The sequence below is a fragment of the Callorhinus ursinus genome, unplaced genomic scaffold (assembly GCF_003265705.2).
Source record: "Callorhinus ursinus isolate GAN/ISIS: 27379988/994484 unplaced genomic scaffold, GSC_fseal_2.0 scaffold17, whole genome shotgun sequence".
Lineage (NCBI taxonomy): Eukaryota > Metazoa > Chordata > Mammalia > Carnivora > Otariidae > Callorhinus > Callorhinus ursinus.
This window is the reverse complement of record NW_027397079.1, coordinates 36,609,943-36,628,352: the sequence shown is the minus strand read 5'-3', so window position 1 is coordinate 36,628,352 and position 18,410 is coordinate 36,609,943. Positions and strand designations below refer to the sequence as shown.

At 33.2% G+C, this 18,410-nt stretch overlaps 1 protein-coding gene across 6 annotated transcripts in view; it reads right to left on the bottom strand.

The window, feature by feature from the left end:
• Window positions 1-6,534: 6,534 nt before the first annotated feature.
• Window positions 6,535-18,410, bottom strand: part of ADAM2 (ADAM metallopeptidase domain 2) — a 159,675-nt gene continuing 147,799 nt past the window's right edge. For 4 of the 6 annotated variants that reach the window (XM_073902520.1, XM_025885888.2, XM_073902522.1 and 1 more), the window contains 5 exons: window positions 15,433-15,510; window positions 15,078-15,213; window positions 8,736-8,895; window positions 7,277-7,337; window positions 6,535-6,871 (listed from right to left, as the gene is read on the bottom strand). In XM_073902520.1, the coding sequence (XP_073758621.1) occupies window positions 7,304-7,337; window positions 8,736-8,895; window positions 15,078-15,213; window positions 15,433-15,510 (408 nt within the window). In that variant the 3' untranslated portion in view covers window positions 6,535-6,871; window positions 7,277-7,303. The remainder of the gene's footprint in view (window positions 6,872-7,276; window positions 7,338-8,735; window positions 8,896-15,077; window positions 15,214-15,432; window positions 15,511-18,410) is intronic. The other 2 variants (XM_025885889.2, XR_012381181.1) reach the window with 2 other exon arrangements.

The following is an 18,410-nucleotide window of genomic DNA, read 5'->3' as shown; positions in this document are numbered from 1 at the left end:
AAGAAAGTGGCCCAGTTTCATCCTTTTGCATGTCACTATCAATTTTCCCAACACCATTTGTTGAGACTGTCTTTGTCCCATTGGATATTCTTTCCTTCATTGTCAAAGATTAATTTGCTATATAGTTGTGGGTTCATTTCTGGATTTTCTAGTCTGTTCCATTGATTTATATGCCCATTTTTGTGCCAGTACCATACTGTTTTGATCACTATAACTTGGTAATATTACTTGAAGTCTGGAATTGTGATGTCTCCAGCATTGCTTTTATTTTTCAATATTGCTTTGGCTATTCAGGGTCTTTTGTGGTTCCATACAATTTTAAGATAGTCTGATCTAGGGGTGCCTGGGTGGCTCAGTGAGTTAAGTGTCTGCCTTTGGCCCAGGTCATGATCTCAGGGTCCTGGGATGAGCCCCACATCAGGTTCCCTGTTAAGTGGGGAGTCTGCTTCTCCTTCTCCTCTGCCTACTTGTGCTCTCTGCTCTCTCTCATGTTCTCTCTTTCAAATAAATCTTAAAAAAAAGATTGATCGAGCTCTGTAAAAAATATTATTGGTATTTTGATAGGGATGGCATTAAATGTGTAGATTGCTTAGGGTAATATACATATTTTAACAATATTTGTTCTTCCAGTCCATGAGCAGGGGATGGTTTTCAATTTCTTTGTGTCGTCTTCAATTTCTTTCATCAATGTTTTATAGTTTTCACAGTTCAGATCTCACATACTAGGTCACAAATCAGTCCTCAACAAGTACAAAAGGATTGAGATAATACCATACATATTTTACAAACACAACACTATAAAACTTCAAGTCAACCACAAGAAAAAATTTAGAAAGACCACAAATACGTGGAGGTTAAAGAACATCTACTAAAGAATGAATGGGTCAGCCAGAAAATAAATAAATAAGAATAAATTTTTAAAAAATACATGGAGACAAATGATAATGAAAGCATGATGGTCCACAACCTTTGGGATGTAGTAAAAGCAGTCATAAGAGGGAAGTATATAACAATACAGGCTTACCTCAAGAAGCAAGAAAATTTTCAAATAAACCACCAAACTTTACACCTAAAGAAGCTAGATAAAAGACAACAAATGAAGCTAAAGATTGGAGCAGCAATAAATGATGTAGAAACAAAACAAAATAAAACAAGACAAAAAAAACAGAAGAGATCAATGAAACCAGGAGCTAGTTCTTTGAAAAAATTAATAGATAAACCCTTAGCCAGACTTACCAAAAGAGAGAGAGAGAGAGGACCCATGTAAATAAAGTCATAAATGAGAAAGAAGTAGCCAACACCACAGAAATGTAAACAATTATAAAAAAATATTATGAAAAATTTTATGCCAAATAGTTGGACAATTTGGAAGAAATGGATAAATTCCTAGAAACATACAAACTATCAAAACTGAAACAGGAAGAAAGCAAAAACTTGAACAGATAGATAACCAGCAAAGAAATTGAATTAATATTCAAAAATCTCCCAACCAACAAAAGTCCAAGGCCAGATAGCTCCCCAGGGGAATTCTACCAAATATTTAAAGAAGAATTGATACCTATTCTTTTCAAACTATTCCAAAAACTAGAAATAGAAGGAAAACTTCCAACCTCATTGTATGAAGCCACCATTACTCTAATGGAAAACCAAAGGCTCTACTAGAAAAATGAACTATAGGCTAATATTCCTGATGAACATGGATGCAAAAATTCTCAACAAAATACTAGCAAATCAATTCCAACAACATATTAAGGGAATCATTCACAATCAAATGGGATTTATTCCTGGGTTGCAAGGGTGGTTCGATATTTGCAAATCAATAAACGTATATACCACATTAATAAAAGAAAGGATAAGAACCATATGATCCTCTCAATAGATGCAGAAAAAGCATTTGACAAAGTACATCTATTCTTAATAAAAACCCTCAACAAAGTATGTTTTGAGGGAACATACCTCAACATAATAAAGGTCATGTATGAAAAACCCACAGTTAATATCATCCTTATTTGGGAAAAACTGAAAATTTTTCCTCCATGGTCAGGAACAAGACAGGGATGTCCACTTTCACCACTGTTACTTAACGTAATACTAGATCCTAGCCTCAGCAATCAGACAAAAGGAAATAAGCATCCAAATCAACAAAGAAGAAATCCAACACTCACTATTTGCAGACCACATGATACTCTATATAGAAATCCCAGAAAATTACTAGATTCTATATAGAACCACCAAAAAATTACTAGAACTGATGCCCAAATTCAGTAAAGTAACAGGATACAAAATCAACGTACAGAAATCTGTTGCATTTCTATACACCAATAATAAGGCAACAGAAAGAAAAATCAAGGAATCAATCCCATTTACAATTTCACCAAAAACCATAAGATGCCTAGAAATAAATCTAAACAAAGAAAATTCAGAGATTTAATTTCTCTTTCTAAGGGTTTGACTACCTTAGATACTTTATACAAAAGTGGAATTGTGCATATTTATCTTTACATGACTGGCTTATTTCACTTAGCATAATGTCCTCAAGATTCATCCATGTTGTAGCATAATACAAGATTTCCCTTGTTCCCAACATTGAACAGTCCTTGCTGTGTTTTTATCCATTTTTCTGGCTTCTGAAAGGAATTGGTGTGTTTAAGATTGATGGTTTATCTTAAGCATTTGCTAGATTTTAATAAGGAAGACATAAAGTCCTACAATTTTCTTTATGAAACATCTTTTAATTATGATTATGATTGCTTTATTAACTATAATTCTATGTAGATATTTAAATTCATCTTAGGTCACCTTTAAAAAATCTTTTTATAAAAATAATTCTACTTTATGTAAATATTTAAATCTGTTATTTGTAGTGCCTTTTTATTCCTTTATTGATAATTTTCACCTCCAAAATTTTTCTTTACCTTGATCATATTCTGAAAGGTTAATTTTATTAGTCTTTTCAAAGAAATAACTTTGGCTTTGCTTATTCTCAATATTATATATTTTTTCTCATTCATTTTTGCTTCTTTCTGTATTGTTACCTTTGATTACTTTTTTAAAATTTAATAGGCTAGTTTTTTATTTTTCCTTAATGTTTTCAGATGGTTTAGATTCCCTCTAAGCAAGGTCTCTATATCATGCATTTTTTCCTGGAATATAGTATATTTATATAGTATAATCTGTGTGTGTGTGTGTGTGTATGCCTGAAGTGTCAGTGGCATATAGGGATGTTATTTGGAGCCTTTGGCAGACCCCATAAATGTATCACAGTGCAGGTCTTCAGGATTTTGGAGGAAGGCCCTGCCATAATCTACAGCACTGCTTTCATTTTCAGAAATAACTCTTGGCCTGATACTGGGTCTTTGTGGAGACTGAATGCTTCACCATGGGCCACAAAGTTGCCATATAACCTCAGCTGCCTATCATGAACTGGGTGTTTTCTGATCCACCAAGCCATAAAACTAAGCATGCACAGAAGCACTCCATCATCAAATGGAAATGGTAAATATGTGATCAGGCCCAAGCAGGCCTGAAAGCAGAGGTAAGTTACATGAAGAAGTGACCTAAATGCCCATGGTTCCCTCTCCTGCTACACTGCCTTGCCTCTCCCAGCTTGCACTTACGGCCTTATAGGGATTTCCTTACCATCAGTTGACAGAGGAAGAGAAGACTTGGGCCTAATTTACAGATAATTCTGCACAGTATGCAAGAAGCACCAGAAAGTAGAGAGTTGCAGCACTACAGCCTTTTTCTTGGACTTTCTGAAGGACAGTAGTAAAAGGAAACCCTCCTAAGGGGAAAAAACTTCAGGCACTGTACTTGGTTGTGAACTTTGCTTAGAAAGAGAAATAACTAGACATGTAATTATATACTGATTCATGGGCTGTAGCCAATGGTTTGGTTGGATTGTCAGTGACTTGGAAGGAACATGAATGGAAAATTGGTGACAAATCTGGGGACAAAATATGTGGATAGACCTCTAAGAATGGGCAAAAAAAGGGGGGGAACCTCAACAGAGGAAGATTTTAATAATCAGTTGGAGAAGATGACTTATTCTGTAGATACTAGTTAGCTTATTTACCTAGTCACACTTGTTCTTATACAAAGGACTCATGAACAAAGGGGTCATAGTAGCAGAGATGGAGGTTATGATATGGCTCAGCAACATGGACTTGTACTCATCAAACCTAAATAGTTACAGTCACTGCTAAATGCCTAATCTGCCAGCAGCACAAGGCAATGCTGAGCCCTAGGTGTGGCACCATTTCCTAGGATGATCAGCCAGATACCTGGTGGCAGGTTGATTATATTGGACCACTTCCATCATGGAAGAAACAATGCTTTTCCTTATTGGAACAAACACTTGCTCTGGATTTTGATTTGCCTTCCCTACATGCAATGCTTCTGCCAAAACTATCCTCCATGAACCTATAGAATGCCATACCTACCATTATGTTATTCTACTCAGCACTTCTTCTGGTCAAGGAACTAACTTCAGAGAAAAGGAAGTGTGGCAATGATTCCAGGCTCATGGAATTCACTGGTTCTCCACTGTCCTGAAGCAGTTGGCTTGATAAAATGGTGGAATGGCCTTCTGAACACTCAATTAGAACATCATCTAGGTGGCAATATCTTTTGGGGCTGTAACAAAGTTCTCTAGAAGACTGTATATGCTCTGAATCAGTGTTCAATATATGGTGCTATTTCTCACATAACCAGGATTCATGGGTCCAGGAATTGAAGGGTGGAAATAGGAGTGGAACCACTTATTCTTACCACAAGTGAGCCACCAGCAAAATTTTTGCTTCTGACTTTATGGTGTGTTGGCCTAGAGCTCTTAGTCTCAGAGGGAGGAATGCTTTCACCAGAAAATACAACAATGATTCCTTGAGAAGGAAATTGGAAGATATTTTAGGATGTCTCTTAGTATTACCATGCCCTGTAATTAAAGTCAATAGAAAACTAAAATGACAGGACTACTAATGGTCCAGACCCTTCAGAAGTGAAGGTTTGGATCACCAAACCAGCCCAGGTGCTTGCTCAGATCACAAGGAAAACAGAATGGGTAGTAGAATGTAGTTGTAAATACCAGCTATAGCAACATGACGAGTTACAAAAATGAGGACTGTAATGTCATGAGTATTTCCTCATTTTGTCATAAATACATTTGTGTGTATATATACATATCTTGAGCAAGTAGCTTTCTTTCCTCTCTTATTCCCTGAATTTATATCGGTATTTTAAGTATATTGATTTTACATCATAGTATTTAAGTTAAAGGATATCAGGAGAAGAGTAAACATCACTTAAGGATTTTATTTCCTTTTCTGGGGAAGGGATTAATGCATTTTTGTTTGTATGCAAGATACTTATAACACATTAAACAGAGTTATGACATTTATTTGAAGAATAAGTATGAGTGCAAGTTGAGCAAGGGTAGATTGTGATGGTTAATTTTATATGTCAACTTATGGATCACCAGAAATCTGATAAATCATTATTTCTCATTGTGTCTGTGAGTGTGTCTCTGGAAGAGATTAGTATTTTAATCAGAAGATTGAGTGAAGAAGATTCACCCTCACCAACGGGAGTAGGCATTATCCATCTGTTGAGGACCTGAATAGATTAAAAAAAAAAAGGTGGAGAAAAGATGAATCTGCTCTCCACTTGAGCTAAGACATCTATCTTCTCCTGCCCTTGGACACCCATTGGAACTCCTGGTTCTCAGATTTTGAACTCAAACCTTAACTTACACCATTGGCTCTCCAAGTCTCAGGGCTTTAGATCCATACTAAATTACACCACCAGCCTTCCTGGTTCTCCAGCTTCCACATGGCAGATCATGAGACTTCTTGGCCCCCATAAACATGTGAGCCAATTCCCATAACAAATCTCATTTATCTATCACCTATCATCTCTTTCACTATCATCTAATTATCAATCATTGATATCCTATTGGTTCTGTTTCTCTGGAGAACCCTGAATAATGCACTTGTATTATTTTTATATTATATTTATATAATATAATTTTCATATTATATTTATACTATATTGTTTTAAGAATAACCTTTTGCGGGCACCTGGATGGCTTGGTCAGTTAAGCATCTGCCTTCAGCTCAGGTCATGGTCCCATGGTCCTGGAATCAAGTTTGTCAGGCTCCTTGCTTAGCAGGGAGCCTGCTTCTCCCTCTCCTTCTGCCCTTCCCCCCTTCATGAGCTCTCTCTCTCAAATAAATAAAATCTTTTAAAAAAGAATAACCCTTTGCATTATGATATATTTTTATCTCTGAATGCTTTCAGTGTTAATGTCTATCAAACTTTCCTTTGTATAAGGTTTTTGTATAAAGTTCCTAGCATATATCTTTCCATCCTTTACCTTGAACCTTTACACAACTGAGTTGTGTCTTTTGTGGGCAGCATATAATTGAGAATTTTTTCCAAATCTTAGGATCATTGTTTTTTGATTGGTAACAGACCTGACTATAACATAACTACATGGCATTGCAATTTAAAATATAACAGTGAGCTTTAATCATGGTATTATATTTATTATATTATAAAATTTCTTTGTCTCATGCCTACTGATAACAGAATTAATGCATACTAACAATTAGTATTAGATAACTTTACAAATAAGAAATATGTAATATAAAAACTCATAAGCATGCATTTCTTACAAATAATTCACCTGTGGAATTTTATATATAAATATAAATGTATATTATATTTATGTTATATTAGAAATCTTCTATCTTTTCTTGTCTATCATAATCATAATATGCAGGTTTTGAATCCCAGACAATCAGGCATTGCATGTAGTTTTGTTTTGTTTTTGTTTTGTTTTTTCCATTTTTCCTGTCCATCGAAGATAATTACTCTGGAAGAATAAATAAAAGGGGAAAAATTACCTGTTTGACCAATCAAATTAAAAATGGCAAATTCAACAAATAGCATGAGGTTACTCTAATTATAAGAGTTCTATCACATAATTTATTTTTAACCAACTTCTGAACACACAAATGCTAAAGGATTAAACATTAGAAAAAGTTTAAAAGATTACACTGTAGAGAAGTTTTTAAATGGCAAATAGAAAAGTCATTTATAGTTTACTGTGTCTATGATCTCGTTTGCAATATTGAAAAATATTTTCCAATTCAATTTCATTATATGCAGCTATATGACCACCATGATTAATAAATATATTATTTACATTTATCAAATACATTAAATTTTTGCTATTTCTCTGTCTCTACCTTTTATCCTTAAACTATTTTATACTCACTGTGATATGATGGATTCTGTTTTCTGGCTACTCTTTAGGTTCACTCTCACTTTCAACTTGCCTATATGTTTCAAAATAAATATAATCACTTAAAATTATATTTTCTTTGTTCTACAAAACTCTGTATACACTATCAATACTGAAACAGCTTTAACTTCCTATTTAGGATCTGCGACCAGCCACTACTTGAGAATATCTTGTCACTGAGAACACCTCTCAACTAGTAATCAAGACTAACATGAGAAAAAACACAGTAATATGTTTACCTAAAAATGATTTCATAATTTTCATATTCACAACAGCAGCTAAATAGATTTAAGCTTTCTTGTGATTCATCTTCTGCCATTTTTATTTCTATTAATTTTACTAGCTTTTTCCCTCAAAGATATTTGATATCAGTTTTTCCACAATAAAGTCATCCACCATATGAATATTCTTTTAATGTTGACTTATGTTAACTATTTCACACACTCATATTATTTCTGCAATTTTAATAAACTTTTCAAAACATTTCTATGAAATGTATTCCCTCTTAATTGATATTATCTTATCAACTTTAAATATTTTAATAAAATTTATGTTAAATAAAATGAATAGCACATATATAAAATTCAAAAGCAGAATTTTGATATTTTATAGCAATTTCCCTGAAGAAAAGTAAACCAATTTTAATATTATTTTTATTTTTGAAGCATATTTTCAGATGCTTCTAAGGGTTTTTTGTTTGTTTTTTGTTTTTTAAAGATTTTATTTATTTTTTTGACAGAAAGAGACACAGCAAGAGAGGGAACACAGGTGGGGGGAGTGGGAGAGGGAGAAGCAGACTTCCCCCAGAGCAGAGAGCCCTATGCGGGGCTTGATCCTAGGAGGCTGGAATCACGACCTGAGCTGAAGGCAGACGCTTAATGACTGAGCCACCCAGGTGCCCCAATGCTTCTGTTTTTTAATGAAAAACTATCTGTTTTATTTTTTTCTGAAGATTAGTTTGACTATAATCTATATTTTTCAGTCTATTATTTATTGACTTTTAATCTTCTCTACCTCTAGTTGCTTAATTTATTTAACTGCCTAAAAGAATTTTTTTTTAGATTTTTCTGCTTTCTTTTAATAAAATAATATTCAAAAATATTTTGAAATATATAAATATTAAAGAATAAAGTAATAATGTTTATACATATTTAATAATTAAGATCAAAAATAAAAGGAGGTAGATAAACATTAACTAGAAATCATTTCCACTTAATTTTACCCCAACAGAGTTCAAGTTGTCATAAGATTAAAATTGCTGACTTTTGAAAAAATTCTGTTATCCATTATACTAATTAATATATTATTATATTTTAATATAAATATAAATTTTAATTCTGAATTATTAGTTACATCATGATATTTATTAATAAGTCATATATATGCCAACAAATTATAAAAGTAATGAATCTTAAATATGAAATCAATATACTCGTCGCTTGTATACTCCTCAGTTCTCCATTTTTTTCTTTGGAAATAAACTTTTACCAGTGTGATAATCAGTACACAGAGAATAATAATAAAAGGAATGAGTAAGAAAAATGGCCATCTTGTAGGTTTGGAATGGTAAACATTCTCAATGTAGTTTCTTTCTAGGAGAGAAAACATCAATGATTTAAAAGCAATTACCAGGAATATAATAAAGACATTTGTACATTTTAATATGACTATTAGCATAAAAATTTTTAACTCTTTTATAATTTTATAATTCACATGTTTTTAAATGAAGTAGATAAGTTACAGCATAAGTGCCCTCCAAAATATTTCTAACTTCCATAATAGTCCTTTGCTTTGTTATTGAGGACCTTTTATTTCATAGTTTCTTTTCAGGACAGTTTGATAGTATAGATGAAAAGAAAGTGTGACCCCTGTAAAGACCAATTTTTCTCAATACCCTATTTTTAGTAAGAAATACTATACATGTTGGGCGCCTGAGTGGCTCAGTTGGTTAAGCGACTGCCTTCAGCTCAGGTCATGATCCTGGAGTCCTGGGATCGAGTCCTGCATTGGGCTCCCTGCTCAGCAGGGAGTCTGTTTCTCCCTCTGACCCTCTTCCCTCTCATTCTCTCTCTCTAAAATAAATAAATAAATAAATAAAATCTTTTAAAAAAAAGAAATACTGTACATGTTGTAAAATTTTCATGAGGTCCAAAGTATCTTTCATTTATTGCATTGATATGTATTTTCATGTCTTATCTAAGAAATTATTGGTTATTCCAAGGTCATGTGGAAATTTCTCTGCTTCTTTCAAGAACGTATAGAGTTTTAATTTATATGTTCAGATTTACGATTTACTTCATATAAACTGTTAAGTAAGTTGAGATTTTAAGGGTCATTTGATTTTATTTGGATATTCAATTGTTATAGTACAATGTTTTGAACTGATTTTCCTCCTTCATTGAAGTATCTGTATTTTTCTTGAAAAATTGATTAACCATATAACAATGGGTATATTTACCATTGCCACACTGTCTTCATTAATGTAACTATATGCTAAGTCTACAATATAGTAAATTCAATATAAGGCAAATGGACAAAGATGTCCTTCTTTGTTATTCTTTTTCAGTTTTTTTTTTTTTTTTGGCTATTCTGAGCACTTTTGCTAATATTTTAGAATCAAGTTGTTAATATATAAAAAGTTACATGCTTTTATGATTGGATTTTTTAATCTATAAATTTTGTTACAATTGACATCTTAGCCATAATAAACCTTCTAATAGGTAATTATGGCATATTTCGCCACTTATTTTTGTTTAACATCTGTTTACATTTCTGTTTCAGTTTCAATGTAAAAGACATATTTTGTTAAATTTATTCCTAAAATTTGTATTTTAATAGTATTGTAAATAGTACTAATTTTAAGTTGATTTCCTTTTACTGCTGTTATTATATAGCAATACTACTGACTTTTGTTTTTGTTTGTTTATTTCAAGTTTTTACTTAAAGTCTAGTTAGTTAACATATAGTGTAATAGTGGTTTCAGGAGTAGAATTTTGTGATTTATCAATTACATATAATACCCAGTGCTCAACACAAGTGCCATCCTAAATACCCGTCAAGCATTTAGACCATCCCCCACGCACCTTCCCTCAAGCAACCCTCAGTTTTTGCTCTATAGTTAAGAATCTCCTTGGGGCGCCTGGGTGGCTCAGATGGTTAAGCATCTTCCTTCGGCTCAGGTCATAATCCCAGGGTCCTGGGATCGAGTCCCGGATCAGGCTCCCTGCTCCTTGGGAGACTGCTTTTCCCTCTGCTTCTCTCTCTCTCTCTCCCTCTCTCTCTCTCCTCCTCCGTCTCTCATGAATAAATAAAACCTTAAAAAAAAAAGAATCTCCTTAAAAAAAAAGAGTCTCTTAGGGTTTGCCTTCTTCTATTTTTCCCCCTTCCCCTATGTTCATCTGTTTTGTTTCTTAAATTCAACATATGAGTAAATCATATGGTATTTGTCTTTCTCTAATTTATTTCACTTTGTATTACACCCTCTAGCTCCATCCTCCATCCACATCATTGCAAATGACAAGATTTCATCCTTTTTTATGGCTGAGTAATATTTCATTATAGCTATATCATCTATCTATATCTATCTATCATTTTTATGTATATATATATACACATATGTAAATCTCACATCTTCTTTATCCATTTATCAATTGATGGACACTAAGGCTCTTTCCATAATTTTTGTAGATAATTATAAATATTTTTGTAGATAATTATAGATCCACATTGTAGATAATGCTGCTATAAATCTTGGGGTCCATGTGTCCCTTCAAATCAGTGTTTGTAACCTTTGGGTAAACACCTAGTAGTACAATTGCTGGGTCATAGGGTAGTTCTAATTTTCACTTTTTGAGGAACCTCCATACTGTTTTCCAGAGTGGCTGCACCAGTTTGCATTCCTACCAACAGTGTAAGAGTGTTCCCCTTTCTCCACATCCTCACCAACATCTGTTGTTTTCTGTGTTGCTACTTTTAGCCATTCTGACAGGTGTGATGTGATATCTCATTGTAGTTTGATTTGTATTTCCCTGATAATAAGTGATATATGAGCATATTTTCATATGTCTGTTGGCCATCTGTATGTCTTCTTTAGAAAAAATGTCTATTGTGTCTTCTGCCTATTTCTTAACTGGATTATTTGGTCTTTGGGTTTTGAGTTTGATAAGTTCTTTATAGATCTTGGATACTACTGACTTTGAAAATTTCCTTTGACCTTTCAAAAACACTTCTAGAAGTATTTTGCAGATTCCTTAGGATTTTCTATGTACTTCACAACATCTGAAATTCCATTTGATGCTTTCTAATAATCTTTATGCTCCTGATTTCTTCTTTTTTGCTATTGCACTGACTAGGATTTATGGGAAAATGTTGACTAGACATAGTGAGAACATAATTTGTTGCCTCACTTTCAACTTGTTTTTTGGAAAAACAATGTATTTCATCATAAGATTTATTAACTACATTTTCTTTTGATTTTTTTAAGATTTTATTTATTTATTTATTTGAGAGAGAGAGAGAGAATGAGAGAGAGCACGAGATGGAAGAGGGTCAGAGGGAGAAGCAGATCCCTGCTGAGCGGGGAGGCCGATGCGGGACTCGATCCTGGGACTCCATGATCATGACCTGAGCCGAAGGCAGTGGTTTAAACCAACTGAGCCACCCAGGCGCCCCTCTTTTGATTTTTTTATCAGATTAATCAAGTTTACTTCTGTTAGTTTGCTGCTTTAAAAATTTCATAAACAGATGTTGAATTTTTTGTCAAATGATTTTTATGCATCAAGTGAGAAAATCATGTACTTTTTAAAAATAATTTTGTTGTTTTGGTGAATTGCACTGATTGACTTTCAAGTGATTAAGGAGACTTGCATTTCTAAGATAAACCCCAACTAGTCTGGATTACTATTCTTTTAATATAGATAGGTAAAGAACATGAGCTAATATTTTGTTAAGAATGTTTACATCTATGTTTATAAAACATATTGTTCTGTAATTTTTCTATGTTAACTTCCTTGTCTGGATTTGGTATTAGGGTTATATTTTCCTCATACAATTAGGTGAAGAAGTCCCCCCACGTGTTTTTTATTTTTTTAAGATTTTAATTATTTATTAGAGAGAGAATGAGCAGGTAGAGGGGGAGCAGAGGGAGAGGGAGAAGCAGACTCCCCATGAGCAGGAAGACTTATGTGGGTGATCTCAGGACCCTGAGATCACAAACTGAGTCAAAGGCAGATGCTTAACCAACTGAGCCACCCAGGTGCCCCCCTACCAGTTTTTAAAATGGTATTTTTTCCTTGCAAAATTTTTCTGGAATTGACCTGTGAAACCATCTATACCTGTGTTGGGGGGGGAGTGTTTATTTTTTTGGTAGTGATACTTAAAAATTATAAACCCATAGATCAAAGAAGTTTTCATTCTGGTCTGTTGGTTATATCCTTTGATTTATAATTCCTTTTCCAAAAGGAACAGTCATTTTTTACAGCTGAATAGCTTTATCAGCCTTGCTTCTTGCCCATACCTAATTGGGACTCAAATAGCTTAAGTACTATCTTGATTACTTTTAGTTGAGTTGATACAATTCCTTTAAAACATGTGGGTTTATTGTGTGTCAAATAAAAAATATACCCCATTAATCAAAGACTATGTCCACAAATCTTTTTGAGATAAGCCTTTTTCTATTCTGGACCTTGGTGAGGCTGCTATGGGATAACTGACTTAAGATTCTTCATAGCCTTATTGTTTGAGAGTTTTTAGAAGCATTCTACTACAACACTTAGAAGACCTTTTGCATAGATTAAGATGTATAAAATGCATCACTACTTTTATGAGGTTTAAAAAAAAGGGTCTTATAGTCACATGCTTGATTTAATTTTTAACTGAGGTCAAATTTTTTTGTTCAATATCTCAAATTTAGTTTTTAACCATTTCTTACAATAAGAAGGTTTTGCTGGAAGAGAGTCTAGGGATAAGAATGTTTTATTTTCAAACTAAACAAAAATGAAACCCCCAAACCCCCAAATCCTGTCTTTTGTATTTGATCTACATTTTACTTGAGAACTGAAATATTTTTCATTATTTCTGTCTTCTCATGTTTTATCATAGGTTACTTAAATCACCTACTGGAAATCTTTACAATCTACCTGGAAATCTTGCTGACCAGAACCTACAAATTCTATTTTCCACATTACCACAGGCAGCAGTGATGACAAACAATTTACCACTTCATAGTAAATGTCCTTATTTCTCCAACTTCTAAAAACATGTTTTTAAGCTGTCTTTGGATTGCTCACCAATAGTATTCTCAAGACAATTTCAACAATATACTAAAAGCCTTCAACAATTTCTTAGAGGTCTTTCTACCTTCTGTGCACCATTCAGTTCCAAAGCTAATGCCACATCTTAGATTCTTTTTATATAAATATACTATCTGATTACCAAGTTGTTTTATATATATATATATGTATATATATATAATAGAATACATACACACAAAAATGTTTTCATATATATATATATATATATATATATATATATATAATGAGAGAGAGAGAGAGAGAGAGAAAGAGAGAGATGTAAGATGTGCAGGAAACTTCTCCCACATGTAGTAATTTATATTTTTAAGATTTTATTTATTTATTTGTCAGAGAGAGAGAGCACAAGCAGGGGGAGTGGCAGGCAGAGGGAGAAGTAGGCAGAGGGAGAAGCAGGCTCCCACTGAGCAAGGAACCTTATGCAGGACTTGATCATGACCTGAGCCAAAGGCAGACTGAGCTACCTAGGCATCCCCAAATATCGTAATTTAAAACAATCATTTAATTTTGTTCATTTTGTGTGTCATGAATTTGGATAATTTGTATTTTGTGTCTCAGTGTATTCAAATTTCAAATAGGGAAGACGATTTTCAACAGAACGAGTGTTCCAATAATAGGAGTTGCAAGAATTAGTATTCTAAAAAACTAAGAATCTCACTTCTGTACATTTTATTGATCAATTACATCACTAAGGTCAATTTGAAATGATATGTGTGTGCTCAAAATCTGCTTTAATTATCATAAATTTAGGTTTTTATATAAAGTCTGGCCCTAAGCATCATTGGATATGCTGGATTATTCTAAAATCCATCCCTCTTTGTACAAAAAAATTGTAGGAAGCTACTTTGGACTTCTAGTTATATTTGGCCAATAGGAATAACTGGATAACATTTGGAGGGCCAGAGTAATGAAATATTCATGGTATTTATCCCCTTGCCTCTGCAGCATCTCCCATAGTGGCTGCATATGCTCTATACCTCTACCTCATGCTGGTCAGTACCTCTCCCTATGATTTAGATCCTGTTATGTAGCCCTGACCATACAGGTCAGGTCATGAAGGTGCCTCAGATTTTGGTTCTAGTAATACAACCTCTTTTCATTGTCCTTCTAGACCTAAGAAGTGGTAGTGGATTCCTGTGTTGCCTCAAGATTCTCTGATTGGCTTTCAACTCTGCCATTATGTGTTAGCTGATGCCTTATATTAAATTCCTTCTGTGTTAAAGACTAAAATGATTTCTATTTTACTGCCTGGGCCTTTACTGATATATCTTATTTATAATATATATTACATATATTCTATTACTCTTTACAGTAAAACACAAACTAGCTTTATGTCTTATTATTTGATGCCCATATATAATCTAAATATAGATTGATAGACAAATAAATAAAATGTTATTTATTTTTTTAAATTTAATAAATTAAACTATTGTTTTAGTTATGTTTTCCTTGCCATTAATACTTACCAGAACTGGCTAAGCGAGCTACAGGTGGAAAATTGCCACTGTCAATACTCCCACCAATCCATGCATCATCACTAGTTTGGCAATTAGGAGGTAAATATGAGGGGTTACAATGACAGTTCTTTTTATTATTGCATATCTGTAACCAGGAGAAATATCACCTTATGAGATAGGTAGCTATAATTATTTGTGTTCCAGTAGAATTTTAAAATAATACTTAGAAGACAAATCTTCTTATGTGTTTTATGAGTATGTAAATGTGTGTGTGTGTTTGTGTGTGTGTGTGTGTTATTATGTGTTTGCTTTGTAGGATTATTCTCAATGATTTCTATCCTCACATCATATTACTGGTACTTACACCCTGTTCATTGCATTTTCTTGGAGTACAATCATAATCCAGGTATGCAGCATCTACACATTCTTTATTCCTACAAACCTAAAATGAAAATAAGCCAAAGTAAATTAACTGAAATAACATCTGTATTTTACATTTCACTAAAAGAATTCTATATTATTCTGACATAAGAGATCTTCATTTAGCAATAAATGTTAATACACTAAGTGATTAATTTATAGTGTTACTATGTTTCCAGCACTAGATGAGACTCTGATTATCTGATAGTAAAGAAAACCACAAAAGTATCTTCCCTTCTTATACTGGGATAAAAGGTACAGACATGAAATAAATAAAACTGGAGATAAATATGTCACAAATACTATAACAAAGTTTAATGAAACAATAAAGTACAGGGAATTTATCTGGTATGTGAGAATAGTTTTAACCTTCTTATCAAGTCTGGATGTTGGACAGGACTTAGTCAAGAATAGAAATGAGGAGTGCCTAAGTAGCACAGTTGCTTAAGTGTCTGACTCTTGGTTTCAGCTCAGGTCTGATCTCAAGGTTGTGATATCAAGCCCTGCAACAGGATTCATGCTCAGTGTGGAGTCTGCTTGAGTTTCTCTCTCCCTCTGCCCCTCCCCCCTAAAATAAACAAATAAGTAAATAAATCCTTAAAAAAGAATAGAAATGAAAGAAAAAGTACTTATAGGAAAAGAAACAATATTTAAAACGACCCTACACTGAAAGATAGTATAGAAATTTGAGAAATATTGACAGCAGCATAGCTACTACACAGAGAAGAACAATTCAATCATTAATTCACTAATTGAGTCCTATAATGTGCCTGCCCTGAAAACACACCAGTGAACAAAAAAAAAAATCTCATATTGTTCATATTGCAATGAAAGATATAGAAATACACAAGTAAAAAGGCCAGATGTGATGTGATAAAAATTGTTATGGCAGAAGTGTGTGGGGCCCTACACTCTTAAAGCAGAAAGTCAGCCTATAACTTACAAGCAATTGGTTGTATTTAGAGATTTTATTGGAAGATGGAAAGTTGATAAAAGTAGGTTTTAGAAAAGAGGATTGAAAGGGCAAGAGAAAATGGACAGATGAATTAAGATACTATTATAGTAGTCCAGGAAAATGATAGCCATAGAGTGAAATTGAGCGGCTGTGGTGTAAGGAAGATCCATGGTTGTATTTGAGATATAGTTTAGAAGTATAATCCACTGAATTATAATTATGGATTTTATATGGAGGATGAAAAAAAAAACAGATCAATGACACCAAGGTTTCTGGCTTATCTAACACTTGGTGGTGGTACAACCAAATGAGGTAAGGAAAGTTAAACAGAAAGCTCAAAGTATAGAAATTGTTTTTTGAAACTTCTTTCAACTATGCTTCATATTTTTTTAAAAAAATTAAAAATTTACTGCCCTCATGGAAAGGCTCTGAGTGACATGGCAAACCAAAGAACATGTAATTGGATATACTGTTTTTATAAAAATGTTTTCTAAATAATATTATCAATATTTCTTTGGGATTATTTCCTCTTAAAAATATATGATCATCATATGCTATTTTTTAAGATTTTATTTATTTGTTTTTTTAGAGAGAGAGAGAGCAGGGGAAAGGGGAGAGAGGGAGAGAGAGGGACAAGACTCCATACTCAGTGTAGAGCCCAAGGTGGGGCCAGTCTCATGGTCTGAGATCATGACCTGAGCCGAAACCAAAAGTGAGATGCTTAACTGACTGAGCCACTGAGGCACTCCCATAATATACTAATTGTTAAAACCAGAGAATGAGTCTGCTCAAATACGTTTTGCTAAACCTTACTATATATGGAAAAATATATCATTAAAGGTGTTTGATAACTTTGGCCATCCATAACTCTGTTTAAGACTTAGAAGGAAATATACTGATGATAAATACATGGCCAGGTTATTCTGAGGGGTTGTGGTAATAGTGTAAAAGTTCTAGCTCTAGATATAGACTAGCATTGCTATAGTTAGAAATATATGTTTTCTGTTAAAATGATGCCTTAACATCTAACTAGCACTTGGCAGAGAAGTTAAATATATAATTTGCAGAGCTGTTGTCCAGAAGAAGATAAACTTAACTCTCAGAGCCATTAAATAAATTCTATGAACCAGAGAGAAAAAAGTTAAGAAGAGATTGTTGGTATTATGAGTATTCTGTTTGTGCAATAGATTTTTTTTTCTTTTACTTGAACATGATTATTTCAATTGTACAATGCAGAAAGGCTAGGGGAAAACATTATCGAAAGTGGGGAGCTAGCTACAAAACCACAGAAGTTATTTATCACCATATAATAATAATATAAAGAAAACAATGGTTCTTCACCAAAGTCTTTGAAACAGTTATTTAAAAATTTGGCTGGAAATAAGAAAAATGATGCAGCTTCCTATTCCTCTCACTATGGTAGAATTAGATTCTGTAGAATTCTTCTTGTATAGAGAAATTAAAATAAGGAATAAAATGAATTATGTACACATATTCTTTAAAAAGAACACATGGCTGTACCAGAGACAAAGTAAAAATTATTTTTAGGTTCACAAAATATGAGACAATGTGATTCCACAAAACTAACCAAAAATTAAAGCCAGTATTCCTTCACTGGACATCAGTGACCAAGCACATAGGCTTTAAATGATCATGTTTACCCTACACCAGAGACAGAATGACAAGAAGATTTTACCAAATACTGAAAAAATAATCTGGAAAGTGACATCAATAAAATGGTGCACTAAGAAGTCCCAAGTTCTTGTTTTCCATTGGAGATATTTAGAAGAAAGAAGAAGAAGAAGAAGAAGAAGAAGAAGAAGAAGAAGAAGAAGAAGAAGAAGAAGAAGAAGAAAGAAGAAAGAAGAAAGAAGACGTAGAAAAGGAGAAAGAAGAACTAGAAGAAAAAGAAAGAAGAAAGAAAGAAAGAGAAAGAAAGAAAGAAAGAAAGAAAGAAAGAAAGAAAG